At 39.8% G+C, this 15,423-nt stretch overlaps 2 protein-coding genes across 6 annotated transcripts; both read right to left on the bottom strand.

The window, feature by feature from the left end:
• Positions 1-1,614: 1,614 nt before the first annotated feature.
• On the bottom strand, positions 1,615-3,299 carry LOC120434425. The gene is made up of 7 exons (XM_039602478.1): positions 3,190-3,299; positions 2,974-3,108; positions 2,740-2,817; positions 2,404-2,558; positions 2,054-2,190; positions 1,882-1,975; positions 1,615-1,761 (listed from the first exon to the last, which is right to left on the bottom strand). Exons 1-7 carry the CDS (start codon positions 3,269-3,271, stop codon positions 1,615-1,617), a joined length of 828 nt encoding a protein of 275 aa, XP_039458412.1. The 5' UTR covers positions 3,272-3,299.
• A 6,032-nt stretch (positions 3,300-9,331) lies between these two features.
• LOC120434175 (chemokine XC receptor 1-like) lies at positions 9,332-13,373 on the bottom strand. Of its 5 annotated transcripts, none has more exons than XR_005608966.1 (3): positions 12,881-13,349; positions 10,073-12,732; positions 9,332-9,986 (listed from the first exon to the last, which is right to left on the bottom strand). XR_005608966.1 is itself a non-coding variant. In XM_039601751.1 (3 exons), the coding sequence occupies exon 3, from the start codon at positions 12,720-12,722 to the stop codon at positions 11,745-11,747; it is 978 nt and encodes a 325-aa protein (XP_039457685.1). In that variant the 5' UTR covers positions 12,723-12,732; positions 12,881-13,214; positions 13,309-13,373; the 3' UTR covers positions 9,332-11,744. The 5 variants fall into 5 exon arrangements, 2 of the variants coding, with proteins under 2 accessions (XP_039457685.1, XP_039457683.1); XR_005608967.1 differs by having other exon boundaries at positions 9,332-9,912; XR_005608965.1 differs by having other exon boundaries at positions 9,332-10,203; positions 10,320-12,732.
• Positions 13,374-15,423: the final 2,050 nt, after the last annotated feature.

Genomic DNA, 15,423 nt, shown 5'->3' with positions numbered 1-15,423 from the left:
TTTGGTACACCACTTCCTAAAAGTCTGGCAATAATGGAGGCACACATGTCCTTGCTCTGATTTGAGAATGAAGGGCCTGCTTCAGAATTTTGGCTCTGAGATGATGTGGATGGTGTTTCATCATTTAAGCACTGAGAACTACTAAACTGTTGGGTATCATGGTCAGAAGGGGTTTCATGAGGAACACATGTGCTAACAGTAGCATGTAACTTATTCAGATGTCTTCTAAATCCAGAATAACTTGAGAATTGTAAACAACATCCTATCTGACCACATTTTAGTTTCAAATTTTGCCAGGATACATTCCATGAACTAGTTTTAAATGTCTGAACAAAAGTAAAGCTGTACCAAAGGATAACGCACAGAGAAAACAGGTCAACATTTTGAATGCATAACCTGGTTACTACTTATTCAACAGCTTTGCTCGCAACTCTTTGACTCTTGGACTTTCCACTGTTGTGCCTACATCAATATTGTACACAGTGGTCTGCAAAAATGTGTACAGGCTGGACAGAGCGTCTTCATATTTCACACTGAAAACGAAGTGACACTTGAACAGCTCATCAAATGCACCCAATGATGTGCATGACTGACATGGAAGAAGCTTTCGATCCAAGACTATGTAGAAGCTGAAAACCTGTGCTTTTGAAGTCCCTGTGGCCAGGAGATATGGCTGAGGGTTTCCTTCATTGTTCATGAGGTGATCCTCAAGGCTCTGGCAGGACTGTAACACAATAAAAAGCATCACTTTATAAACCCTTAGGTTAAGAAAAAGTGTTCCATGAACCACAGTATCTGGAACTGGATCACATTATCTTGACAAACCTTGTGAAATTTAACCAGATGATCTATTGCCTCTCCAACACTCATCTTCTTTGGCGTTTCCTTCCAGCTGGTTGTGGCGTGAGAAGGTGCAGCAGAACAAGAAGAGAAGCCATGTCGCTGTCCCACTCTGCAGACAGTGTTAAGGAGTTAAATACTAATGCTGGAAACAGGGAGATAGAACTGAACTTCACTAACATATAACAACTGGTTGAGGGTATGAGCAGAAAAGAAGTGATCCATACACACATTATGCACACTGCTGCTTTTTTGATAACTTATGAAAAATAAATATGAAATAAAAATGAAAACTAAAATTACTACACTAATAAAGTGTTACTTTAGGACACTACCTGGCTCATCAGCATCATCCATTTCTTCGTTCAAGGCAGATTTCAGCAATCTTTTCAGAAGACAAGTCTCTTTAAGGTCTCTGGCTTCCTGGCAACCTTATCTTTAAAACTGGTGTTCCATTTTTCCAGGAACCTGGAAGCAGTCTCTACTCAAACATCATTGCAAAGTCCTGCAAAATCTAACAAAGGAGAAGTATGTCCATTAAAATCAATTTTTTAAGTCAAGTATTTTCAGATTCCCATTTGTTCACCTACCAGTCCTTTAGTGTCCAAAAAACGAGGAAACATCTGAAGAATGTTTGCTGATTCTTGTGGGTCATGGAGTATCTGCTGACGATAGTAGAATGTCTCTCTCATCTTCTGGAAGACTATATCTTGGTCAGTGGTGTGATGAAGAAGAGACATGGCTTCCATACATTGATCTCTTGTTTGCTGGTCATTAGTGAAACCAAATGTCCTTTGTGATGTGGGCCCTCCTTTCAGTTCCACTCTGTTCTGTGATGCAGTGGGGTTTTGGATTGACGTTGCACAGTCTTGATCGCCACTCAAGAAAACCTTTGTTGCTCTGAATGTCATAGAAATGCTCCTACAGAAAGAAAGAAATTGCATACATTGTAGAGTGTGTATATATATTTATATATATGTGTAGGGAGAGAGAGAGAGCGAGCAAGTCTTATTACACACTACAGTTGCAGAGCAAACTCACATATCCCTTTTTGGAGTACGGATCCTTCAAAGATGGGAAGAGTGACACGATTCCAAGCGCATGAAACTCCTTTGTTGCTTTACTTACAGTTCTCCTGCAAAAGCAGAAGTGTTTTTGTGATAAGATCCTTGCCAGTTTTAAAAATGAATAGAATAAACATCATTCCTCTTACCCTTCCTTTTCACGCATGTGAGCTACAATGATGTTCACCATTAATCGCCTGGTGGAATCTTTCAAACTCCCAGTTTTTTCATACTCATGGATGACAGTCACCCCTGCTGGTTTGGAAGTCAGAATCTGCTCCACTGTCTAAACACATTTGATACAAAGAACAAAACAATTGACAAAAAATGAGACAATTTTAACCCAAACAACGATTTCAATCTGTGGATTATACATATGAACTACATGAAATACTATATCAAATTATTTTTCTCTAATCTGTTTTATCTTCATGTTTAAGCTTTTTCAAGTAATGACAACTAAAGAGTCAAGTACAAGTCTATTAAGTAATGTATCTACATTTCTTGCATGTATGCTGTCCAATAGAGGCTGAACCATTTGAAGTCCGGCATCACTTGTGTCACTGCTCTGACTGCTGGTGGTTGAGACAGACAATGTATCTGTTAGACTTGGAGAGGAGGGCTCTTCCACATGTTGCTTCAGGACAGTCAAATCTGAGGGTGACAAACAAAAATATTAGAATATAAGGCATATACAATCAAAAATCAACCACAACAAAGCTACCATTTACGCACATAGGGCCAGTAAATTGTATGCTTTGATTAAATTATACTTTCTCCCAGGAGAACAGATGGTTATTTTGTATTTTATTATGGTAATATACAATTTACATACCACAAGGTGTGAGTGTCACATAGTGTGTTAGGTCTGAGCAGTCATGCAGCTTCTTGGACGATTCTGTTTCCAGGATGTCTGAAATGCATGTGATAAATCCAACTCACTGTTGAGCCATGAAAGCAGCATTTTGTGATTGTTACCACGGGATATTAGACAAATTAAAAATGTTTATTTAGGAGTAACTGTACAAATCAAATCTTACAAAATCTATCAGAGCATATATTTACTTACCTTCAGCTGTATAGATGACAAAACACACCTCTTTGACTCCTGCAAGTTCAGGAAAGACATCCTCATCCACCTCTATACCCTGCTCATCCGTGACTTTCAGTGCTGCATTTTCTGGTATGAGAAACTTCTGCTGCACTGAAGTAAAATCATCACTTAGTTAATAACAACATTATCATTTCCTCTTTAATGACTTATTACAAACCATGTATAACTTACCTGCACTCATAAAATCTGTGAAGCTGACTTCTTCCAATTTGACATATTTCTTTGTCTCTCTGTGTTTTACTTTTATCAACATCTTGGCCACCTACAGAAAAAAACCTTTACTAATATGAAACACAACATGTGGAAGAAGAAGAGGCTGTTTATGTTAACTTTATGTGAACTGTGTATAACTTAATCCATAAACACTTTCTAAAATTGAGTTAGCCTGTCCCCACTAGCTACTGCTTAAAATCTATTTAGCTAGGCTAGGTTTAGCAGACAATGTGACACATGTTTGCCGTGTCCTTGTCTTTTCAGGTCTGGCAACAGGGTTGTGTGCATATCTCAATGTGAAGCAGGACTAACTAACTGATGTTAATGGTACCTTGATATCTCATCAATGCAGGCTGCACCTCTCTTTGGTTAAATATGGCCATTACCATGGGTCTAAACATAATATTACTGTAGTTAGCTAACGTTAAATGAAAGGTTAGTGTTAAAAAAAAGAAATACAAATGAACGTTTTCATTGACAACGTGAAATGTGTATCTTCAAATACAGTAAGATAAGTTAGTTAGCTAACTTTTGACTAATGTTAGCCTAGCTGCTATCTCCGAATCAGCGTAACATGCAGAAAACACGTGTAGTGCTAGTTAGTTAACTTTATATTTTACTTATGCATCCATGTAACCAAATATATATACAAATAACGTCACACCACTCACAGAAAATCCCTAAGTAAATAAAGTATTTTTACCTCCTACATGTCGGAGTCCAAGAGACAAGCACAGATAGGCGGGGTATCGGTCGACAGACAAACAACACCAGCAAGTGTTGAATTAGACTCCTTAGCACTCAGTGAATGAACACCTAAATATTACACCGCTTGAGAGTACTCCCCAACACTGACTGTAGTATAAGGTGAAAAATAAACTCCTGGAATGTAACTCTTGCGCACTTTTATGCCTAACTCCAGAATATTTAACTCCAGAGATTTGCTGTGTGCACACTCACTCACGTGCACTCACACATACACACAGGTACGCGCACACACAGGCATTCACGTGCTCGTGCATACACACAGAGACAGAGTTTGCAGCACACTGTGGGGGATTTATGATGGGGTCGCTTCTATAAAGCTGCCTGGAACTAACAAAGGGGTGAAGATTGTTTCAGAGGGACACCGGCCTCGTCTTCCCTTCTAGAAGTGCATGCTTAAATGAAGATGAATAAAGATTTTGTAAAATAACTACTGAGTTCCGGTGCCATCTCTGGATGCCTCGACGAATAAAAGAACCGGGGTAAAAACTGATTTCCCAACACTATCTACCATTCACCTTCCAATGGACGCACTGGAGATCAACTTGGGGAATGAAACCACCAACCTTTCAATTAGTAGGTGACCTACTCTATCTCTTGAGCTGCAGCCACCCAGGCGCTTGCAGCACCTAGTATTCCCAGGTGAGGTTTAACCTGAGATTCTGTCGTTTGGGGCAAAATAAATTTATATTTAAAAATCGATTCAGGATTTTAATTAATCGATATCGCGTTATTCAAGCTAGAATCAATTTTCATCAGAAAATCGATAATCAAAACCCACCCCTACTTCTAAGGCTCCTCAAAACTTGAAATTTCCTCCTCTGAGTTTTTACTTTCTTGTTCTAATGTCTGGCCCTCCTCCACCTCATCTCCTGACAGCTCTAAGAACGACTCCACTTCCACAGTTATGAGTAAAATCCTTTCTGCCTCCCAGTCTGATCAGGCTGATCCGAAGGGCCAGCTCTGTTCTGGGAGGCCCTCTGGACCCAGTGGAGGTGGTGAGTGACAGGAGAATGGTGGCTAAGCTGTCATCCCTGATGGACAACATCTCCCACCCCATGCATGAGACTGTGAAGGCACTGAGCAGCTCCTTCAGTGGGAGACTGCGGCACCACGGTGTGGGGCGGAGAGATTTCGCAGGTCTTTCCTCCCACTGCTGTCAGACTCTACAATAAAGACTTTTGCAGCTGATCAAACACACAAACCCACACATGTGCAATAAGACTGCTATATGTGCAATTCTTCTTCTGACGAAGTTGTGTTTTTGTATTTTCCTACTCAGTTGTATATAGTATTTGTATTTCTATTTTATTCTATTGTACATAGTATTCTATTTTATTTTATTGCATTCCAGTGTTTTCTAATTTCTGCTACATAACTTTGCACTTTTGCTGTAACAAAACAAATTTCCCACCTGTGGGACTAATAAAGGCCATCTTATCTTATCTTATCTTATCTTATCTTATCAGTCCTTTGTCATTTGTGGATGAAACAATCCACAAATGACAAAGGACTGGGAGTGTATAGGTATGCAGAAGCAAGGTTAACAAAAAAAACTTAAAATGAGAAGTCTATTTGTCAGTTGTTAATATTGTGCCAAGCTGAGGAATCTTAACAATAAGGAACCCATGCTGAGGTTGAGCATGTTATCCTACCCCAAGCAGAAAGGAGGAGAACTTCACTGAACGCTCCTGCTGTATTACACTGTGCTTCAGAGGGTCAATAATTACGTGCCTGAACTCACTCATGGTACAAAATTATTTCCATCAAACAATAACTGTGAATTTATACTGCAGCATCTACAAGAACAGTTAAGAGTCACAAAACAATAAACAATAAACATCTTAAACAGCAACACATATTCCCAAGGCATGATGGGAGATAACTAGCCACTCCCAACATGCCACAATATGATATTTTAGTAATTATATCTGCTTCTGTCTAATTGCTTTAATATGTAACAAATTTTCCTTTAACGGAAATCCACATAGATTTTGAAAATATATTACATTATTACATCATAACATTCTGTGATTAAACAACACCTGATACAATATACTATACTACAGATGATAAAAATCACAAATACATAACAATGTTGTTAAAAAATGCAATATGTTTGTTTTAAATGCAATGCTTCCATTATTCTAAAAAGATAAATAAATAAGTATCATAACATGTTTTTCCTCTGGGTCTCAGGAGGAAACCATGTTTCCACAGTGAGCCTATGAGCCATCAAATACCACCTAAAGTCCCTGTGCTGCATGATAAAACAAGTAAACAGTTAGTGAGAGGAAAACGACAAAATCTAGTTGCAACAAGTTAAGACTACATTAGGTAACGGTCAGACGGATACAGGGAGGAGATGGCCTATACAGGACTAAACGGCATCTCTGAAACTTTGTCTCCCAACCTGATAACGGAAACGAGAAAATCATTTCAGTTTCCTCGATCAAGATCAAAGTGAAACTAAAGGTAAAACGTTGCGCTTGCAGTCGATTTTAAACCAAACCTCAGACCACAACCACTTCGGATGTTATCAGTTTGTTCTGTCGGCCTGTAGTGTGTTTTTCCACTTTCATTTTGAGTGTGACTCCAAATCCAGACCTCCATGGGTTGTTAAATTTGATTTCCATTGATAATTTTTGTGTGATTTTGTTGTCAGCACATTCAACTATGTAAAGAACAAAGTATTTAATAAGAACATTTCATTCATTCAGATCTGGGATGTCTTATTTTTTCATCCATCCACTTAACCGCTTTCAGGGTCGCTGGAGCATATCCCAGCTGTCATAGGGCGAGAGGCAGGGTACACCCTGGACAGGTCGCCAGTCTATCGCAGGGCTAACACACAGGGACAGACAACCATTCACATTCACACCTATGGTCAATTTGGATTAATCAACCCACGCAAACTCCACAAAGAAAGACTCCGGCCTGACAGTGGAATTGAACTCAAGACCTTCTTGCTGTGCAGCAACAGTGCTAACCACCGTGCCACCTGTCTTATTTTTTGGAGCAGTGTATAACATGTCATCCACAGTATTTAAAAATGCAAAAATACAAGTGTTATGACCGTTGCCGTATATCTTTGTTTTCGTTTCCGAACAGCACACTATGTTATGGAAACTGTTAACTGTTTTTTGGGGACATCATTTTGTTCTGTTTTTGGGCAAGTCAGACTCTGTCATTGTTTGATTCTTTCTTCTGTGAGGTTGTGTGTGGGGGCATTGGAGCTTAGCTTGTTATTATTTTGGCCTCAAGTTTTGACGCTCCAGTTTTTTTGTTTTTCCTCACGTTTCTGTAAACAAACAGCATTTAATGATAAGACTTTGGTTTCTGTGGCTGTTTGGGTCTTGCGGAAAGCAGGTGCCTTATTCATGCTATGACCTGGCCCTTAGACGTATTAGATGCAAGTATTTGGAATCAAAGTCAGAAGACTGACTAAAATTTAAATAAAGTGGGCAACTTTAAATGTTGTGTTCCGGCACAACGACATGAAACCAGAGATCTATAAATGACAAAAAACTACAGGGGTCACTGTGACTCAGTGAAACAAATCGTTACAAAAAAACAAAAAAAACCCCAAAAACCCACTGCTGCTTTCATCACAACGCCAACATTTTGTTTGTAAAAGTTAAATACCTGCACATTTTTATGATTTGTCTAATAGCATAATTCATTCCTTACTTTTAAGTTTTATTTAACATTCTGACTGTATTTTATATTTTGATTGATTACATTGTTGTGTTAATTGGAAAAACTAAATTGCCCATAAGTGCGAATGCGGTAGTGAATGTGAGTGCAATTGGTTGTCTCTGTCTATAACTGTGTCCCAATTCAGGATCTGCATCCTTCAAGGCCGCATTCGAAGCGACGCAACGAAGGCTGTCCCAATTCAAAGGCTGCTCCAAATGCGGCCAATTATCTGTCCTTTATTTCCCTGAGTTTGAAGGATGGGTCAGTTGTATCCTTCGTGCCCCAGCATATCCCAGAATTCATAGCGCAGCCCAGCCAATTCAGTTTGTAACGATGGCATCAGCTTCAGAGATGCTAGAAACCATGGTGGAGGACACCCACATTGTCAAATGTACGTTATTTTTGAATTAGCGACACAAATGTTAAAATGGAAGTTTAATTTTAAATGGTAAGGTCAATTTTGTGACACTCGTTAAACTTACATGACTGTAAATGCACAGTCCTGCTGTTTTTTAACATAAGGGTCAGTTTCAATATTGCTCTTTCTTGGTCACAAAATAAACTTTGAAGATATTTCCAGGCGAGAATGTAGCTGTGTACACTTCAGATATCTGCTTGATTTATCAAGCCATTACATATTTGCAAAAGTGCTCTCACTACTCGTGTGAAACATGATACATAAGTCACTTAAATAACCTTAAAACATGAAAACCTGAAAAAGTTATTGTTTCTAATCTGTTAGAAATATCACTCTCCCTTATGCCTGTCCTCTGGTCCTAATTTAGTACATTTCACTGGTGGATGCTGTCCAGGGATTAACATGATTGACATGTTGGATTATATTCTGTCTGTCAGGGCAATTCTTGAGAAGATGGGCCTGGTGGGGAAAATCAGTATGTACAGTAGTATTGCAATATATTATCAACTAGAATGTACTGAAGTCATTCATGTAAACCTGTACTGTAGCCGTTTTGTCAACTGCCACTTTTGATTTCCTCTGCCTTTAGGATTGCAAGTATCCAGCGTCAGAGGCCTTCTACCAGGCCTCCAGTCCTAATTGGCTCCATCCAGCACGACACTCCAGGGCCCAGTTCAGCAGTGGGCAACCAAGTCCAAGCTCAGGAGGACAAGGGCCAGCTGGAGCTAAGAGTGGAAAAAAGGAGGACAGGGATGATGAATTCTTTGAATTAATAAGAGGACATTAGACTACAATGGGAAATGGAGGAACGAAGAGCCAAGAGAAGCTGTTAGGTTTACTGGAAAAACTTAGATGAAAAAAGCGATTAGAGTTCTGTGAATAAAAGTCATTGTATTTATTTATATTTTTGTTACAAACTATGTACTGCCTAAATAAAATGTTGGTATTTCTGTAAATAACAGTCACTGTACATAGAGAAAAACATATAATTTTTTGTTATAAATTGTGTACAGCCTAAACAAAATTATTGAAGTACAGGAAATAAAAACATTTGGAATATTCCAACTGTAGTTGCAGGATTTTTTACAGCAATTCATTTGTACCAAACCCATTACATTGTTCAAACTGAGATAATAACAATGAAAAGAAAAACAGCACATGATTAATGGTAATTGTTAAGAGGAAACTCAGGAGGCAAGAAAGACAGACTCAGACATGTAGATCTACATGGGCAATGTCTCCACAGAGACACGCGCCGAGACATCGGTTCTCTCTTTATTTATAGACAGCTCTTACGTAGCACATTTCAGGGCGCCACCCCTTGTGAGTACAAAACAACTCCTTCCAAGGTGATAAGCATAAAACATATATGTTCAAACTGTCACAACAGGAACTGGTCAAGCTTATCTCAGCAAACTCAGCAAGGGTGAGGTTTCCTGTGGCAGTTTCCTCATGCAAGCTTTTGTCAAAACACAATGTATGCAGGAGTTTTAAATGAAGCTAAACAACTAGAGATTTTTAACTACAATAGAGCAAAATACATATAAAAAATCCTTTAACAGTAATCAACTTATCATTAAAGTCCAGGATTAACCCGACTGTCCCAGTATGCACAGGCACTTTTAAGCAGGCCCGATTTTTGGCTGAGCAGGAAGTCTCAGCCGGTGCTGCTGAATCCAAAGAGATGAAGGAGGTGCCAGCTACTGAGTGGAGCATCATACAGGGTGGTCACCAGAAGGTGTTCAGGGATGCTCGATTCCACTGTCCACTGCATCATCTTATCACTTGCGTTTACAGGGCTGATGGAAAAGACGGCTGCCATGTCACTAAAATGTACTCACAACGATGCAAGACGAAAGTAGTGCAAACAATCCTGTTAATAAAGACATGACACATAACATTCTAGCACTTAAATGCACTATTAAAGAATACTTGTCTGTTCACAACAATTGTGGGTACCTCATCCAGGGAAGACACCTCAGCACCCACACCCACTCATCTTGCACATCATGCTCCGGCTCATCGTCCGGGGCCACAATGTCACCAGCACCGAGGCAGATATTATGCAGGACAGCACATGCTGTTATGACCTGAAACAGATTTTTGGTTCTGGACATAAAGTGTTTACACATGCACATACACTAAAGTTCCCAATATGTCATTATGATTCTTCCAAAAACAATAACAATGTATTCTAATGCCTTACATGTGGTACAAGGGTGTGGTGTACCTCCAGCGCTTAGAGGAAAATGGCACAGAACCTCGTCTTTGTCATTCCAAAAGCACACTCTAATAGAGCATGCCCTGGAATGATGAGTTGAAGCACTGGGCTCCCACACCTTGGATTGGCCTCTTGTAGGGAGTGATGAGGGGCAGTGAATCTTGGAGACATGGGTGCCCTCCATCTGCTAGGACAAAATACCCTGGAGGAGGGTAAATGGCCTGCCGGTACAGTGGGCTGTTGCAGAGCACCCTGGAGTCCTGCACTAACCCCGCCCAGCCCTCATATGTATGAAGCAGCCCTGATGGTCACAAACTGCCTGCAGGATTATGGAGGGGAACAATTTCCTGTTACTGTAGCACTGACCGTCAGGGCCGCTGGGAGGCTTGATGCGACCATGGCAGCAGTCAATTGCACCAGCAGCTTTCAAAAAGGCTCCGTGTCTTGCCAGCCCTGCAAACCCATGAGACACGGCTTCTAGATCTTCAGGGGTCGGAGGGAGGTGGATGACCTGATGGCGAAGGGCTACCACCTCTGTGACCCTGTGGATAATGCGGTAAACAGTGGAACGAGGTATTGCAAAAACTCTGGAAACAACTCTGTAGGGTGCTTCACTTGCCAGCCACAAAAGAAACAAAAAGACCTCAATTGTGGCACCTCAACCATGTCTCCGATCCTGGTTAAGTAGACTCAGTAGACTCCCTGCTAAGGCGACAATCAGGCCTCATGTCCTCAATATTAAAAAACTTGTCCAGGACTGGGACACTCAGGTTAATCCTGCAGGTTAATCACAGAGGTTCACCTCTGCCCTGCTGTTGATCACATGCGGTTTTTACCCCACTGGACGCCGTATCTGTCGCCGGAAAATGGGACGCCGCGTCGCGCCGCTCTGCCCGTCCTTTCACAAGCCGTTTTCACTTGGTGATCAGGCAGCATGTCCTTCTCTCCCATGCCTGTTTCCTACACACTCCTTTCTCTTCATACGTGGGCCCTCTTTCAGTGCTCAGTCAGCTTTAGGTCATTTCACTAGCTGATAGGCCACCTCAGGGCTGGACAGGTCCCATGTCCAGCCAGTCCACAGTGCATTATAATGACGTTATATAAACAAACAACTAGAAAAAGGCAATACAAATATCAGAATAAAATCATGCAAATAAAATCAAAACTACACTTACAAGCAAACACTAAAATCAGAATAAAACCAATCATAAAGACACGCTTTGGGGTCCTTAGGGACTAAGTAAAGCGCTATACAAATACAGGCCATTTACCATATATATATATATATATATATATATATATATATACACACACACACACACACACACACACACATACATATAAATATGTGCATGTGTAAAAGTAAAGAAATAGAGTCTCTACTTTTACATTTACAAACTGAATCAATGCTTAATTTAACAACTGACTATGTGGACTGTCAGGAGATCTCTGGGCAGTGAAAGCCACATCCTGCCTGGTGTCTCTCTCTCTGTTCTTCCTGCGCACATTTTCACAGTGCATAAGATTCAACAGATGCTTTCGCACCTTCTTTGAGAGCATATATAGCAGTGGGTTCATACAGCAGTGAAAATAGGCAAGCATTTCACAAATATGGTAGGCAACTGCTAACCGTTTCAGTACATCACAATCTTTGTTTGTATTGACAGACTTGATTAAAAGCATAATATGGTATGGCCCCCAGCAAATGAAAAAGGCTGCAACAATACACAACAGCACAGCTACAGTCTTTTGCTTATTTCTATTTAAACCTTGCAAAACCGTCTTGAGGATGGCAGAATAGCAGAAAATAATGATGGCAAATGGGAGGAAGAATAGCAGTGACACTTGGAGATAACGTCCAAGGTTTTCATCAGATTTATTGTAGCAATAGTTTTTATTATCCCAGTGTTCAACCTGTACTTTCACAGCATCACTCAGGGATGCTGAGATGCTGATGACCCAGGCAGCTACACAGGCACCGATTGCACACTTCTTTCTTCTAGCACGGTTACTTTTCCAGGTTGGCAGCACCACACTAATGAAACGGGCAACTGTCATGGCAGTCAGTAAAATGACACTGCTGTACAAACCAACAAAGAATGCAGCAGTCACGAATTTGCAGACAAAGTCACCAAAGACCCAGTGGTGTAGGTGACCAACAGCCCAGAATGGAAGTGTGATGGTGAAGATCAAATCAGAGCAGGCCAGGTTCAGGATGAAAATATTTGTGATACTTTTCAGGCCCTCGTAGATGAAAAGAACACATAAGAGGAGACTGTTGCCTATGACACTGAGGATGAAGATCAAGATGAAGAGTGTCCCGGTAAAAGTTGGAAAGTTAGTGTCACAAAGATAATGGCCTTTATGGCTTGTCATGTTGTCTGCCATTGTCAATTTTCTACAAAACATAAACACAAAATAAGATTTTTTTTCAACACATTTAAATACTATAACTTAGCTGTTTTCTCTATACTGACAGAATCCGTGGATTTTAGTTTAATGTGTAAAACAGAGACTAATAAAGGGGATTAAACACAGAAACCTACCTCTTGTATCCACCGTCAAGTGTTCTGTTGAATTGTACTGTTCAGGAAAAGCTGTGATGATCTTAAGCAAACCAACAGTTCCTCTTTCTGTTGCACACTAAGTCCAAGATAACGCCCAAACAAAAACTACATTAAAAAAAAAAAAAAAAAAAAACTCGTAAAAACCCTCGTAGATGAAAAGAACACATAGGAGGAGGCTGTTGCCTATGACACTGAGGATGAAGATCAAGATGAAGAAAGTCCGGTAAAAATTGGAACGTTATCCTCACAAATATAATGTATATTATAACTCACTCCATCATTAGTTGTCATGTTGTTTGCCATTTTCAATTTTCTAGAAAACACAAACATAGAACTGTAATTAAACACATTAGCTTAGCAAAAATCTCTTTTAAATGAGAGAAACTTGTAGTTTAGTAATTAAGTACCAATTTCAGAGTATAACTAGTACTGATAAACTTCTCGTAAGCATCAGTTGTCATGTCTTCTGTTAAATTTCACTGTGACGAAAAAGCTGTGATGTTTTGAGAGATTAAAAAAACAAGAAGAGACGCCGCCTTACAAAAACCTTATCATGTCTTGTCATGTCATGAAAAAACAAAATCAGTTGGGCAACCTTTCTTTCCCCACATGCTGCAATATGAAAACAATCACCACTTTTTTTTTTTATTTTGGCCTGAACAACTAAACCAAGATACAGGTTGTGCACTGAGCGTGAGAGCAAGAGATGCTATAGGCTGATATAGCAGCAGTTCAAGCAGTTAAGCAAGGCAACACTAAAAAAATAAATAAATAAATAAATAAAAATAAGCCGAACAACAACATCCAATATATTTTCTGTTAAAATTATGCAATTTGCAAGCGAGGTCAATATAGAAATATAACTGCAAAGACTCCAAAATGATGCTGTGCATAATGTTAGGCTGTTTTCAGAGCCCCTTCTGTGAAACAAGTCACATGGTAAGTAACCAGATATCAGTCCTCTTGTTCAGGAAACTGTGGTTGCATTTAACTGTTGTAATCTGCAAGACATGCAGACTAAATATTGAATGAGAACCAATATGCAGACATGCAGAGGCAGAGTGAGGTAAATTTTAAAGCAAGCTATTAATTTCCAGGCTGTTGAAATCCAAAAAGGCAAAAGCCAAAAAAAACCAAAAAAAAACACCTAAAATAAAAGAAATACACAGACTGAAATATTTAATTGCAGAAAACACACTGGAGATACGAAAAAAATGAGGAAATGCAGATTTTGAAATACAATCAGACATTCTGACACAAGAAAAAGGGCAGACGGAGATTAAATGGATGATTATAAGAGATGAGACAGCTGAACAAGACGGCAGAAGAAGACATGGCTGCAGAACTAGAAGCAAAAGCACAAGGAACTCATAAAATAAAGCAGGAACAGGGAAAACAGACACATGAATGGACTAAATACAGAAGACTAGATACAAGAGGAAGGGACACTCAGATAAAAACTAAACTCTGAAGCAAATGAGAACTAGGAACAGAAATACACAAAAGAATACGTAAATATAAACATTATAAACAACTCAATAACTGGATAAACTAACAGGAGCTTCCTCAGCAACAAGCTATTTTACCTATGAAAATGTTATATTATAATATCTTAAAATGATCAAGGCTTCTTGGTAACCGTACTCCAACATGCAGATCACATGCTCTCATTAGGATGAGAATGCATGAGTGAGGTAGCATCAGCCATGGTGCTCATAGTTTACATAACCAAAACACAGTAATTTGGCTGAATTGAAGGTTCATTTGATGCATCTATTTAACTATTATTGAACATTGTTAGTGGGTTTTAATGGCACTGAAAACACACTTTTATCCTGGTGTTTTTTGTTCTTTTTTGTTTGATTTGTTTTGTTTTTCTTCTCTCACTTTTCTGCCTCATAGGGATCCAAACCGGTTGCCTTGAATGTCTGTTTTTCATCCACTATGAAAAACTGCCTCAATAATTCAACACAGTGATGTCCTCCTCATCAGTAGAAGATAAACAGGGATAAATAGCACACTATGGCTGTGTCTCAATTCAGGGGCTGCATCCTTTGGAGGCCGCATAAGAAGGCCGATTACGTCACAGCAAGGCGACGAAGGCTGTTCCAATTCGAAGGCTGCTCCAAATGTGGCCGACAAATGCGTCCTTCATTTCGCCAGATTTGAAAGATAGGTCGTGTCATGATTCGGCTGTGTGGCAGGCAGGAAGTGGACCCAAACGCAAGCTCGCGGAGGCAGGAATAAACTCAAAACACAGCTTTATTGCTGGACAGGAAAACGGCGAAGCAAACTGACATGAAACTAAACTGGGAAACAATACACTGGTACACGAAGAAACACACGGCCATGAATGAGGGAGAACGCGACACTGACACAGGGAAACGCAGGGCTAAAATACACTGGGAAGTAACGAGGGGAATGAGACACAGAAGGGGAGCACAGCTGGGAGAAATCAGAACTGATGAGACGAGGGAGCAAAGTAGAATACACTCACAAGAGACATGGACCTTCAAAGTAAA

This window comes from Oreochromis aureus, linkage group 18 (assembly GCF_013358895.1).
Source record: "Oreochromis aureus strain Israel breed Guangdong linkage group 18, ZZ_aureus, whole genome shotgun sequence".
Taxonomy (NCBI): Eukaryota; Metazoa; Chordata; class Actinopteri; order Cichliformes; family Cichlidae; genus Oreochromis; species Oreochromis aureus.
The sequence above is the reverse complement of the archived record's forward strand: the minus strand, read 5'-3'. Positions and strand labels throughout refer to the sequence as shown.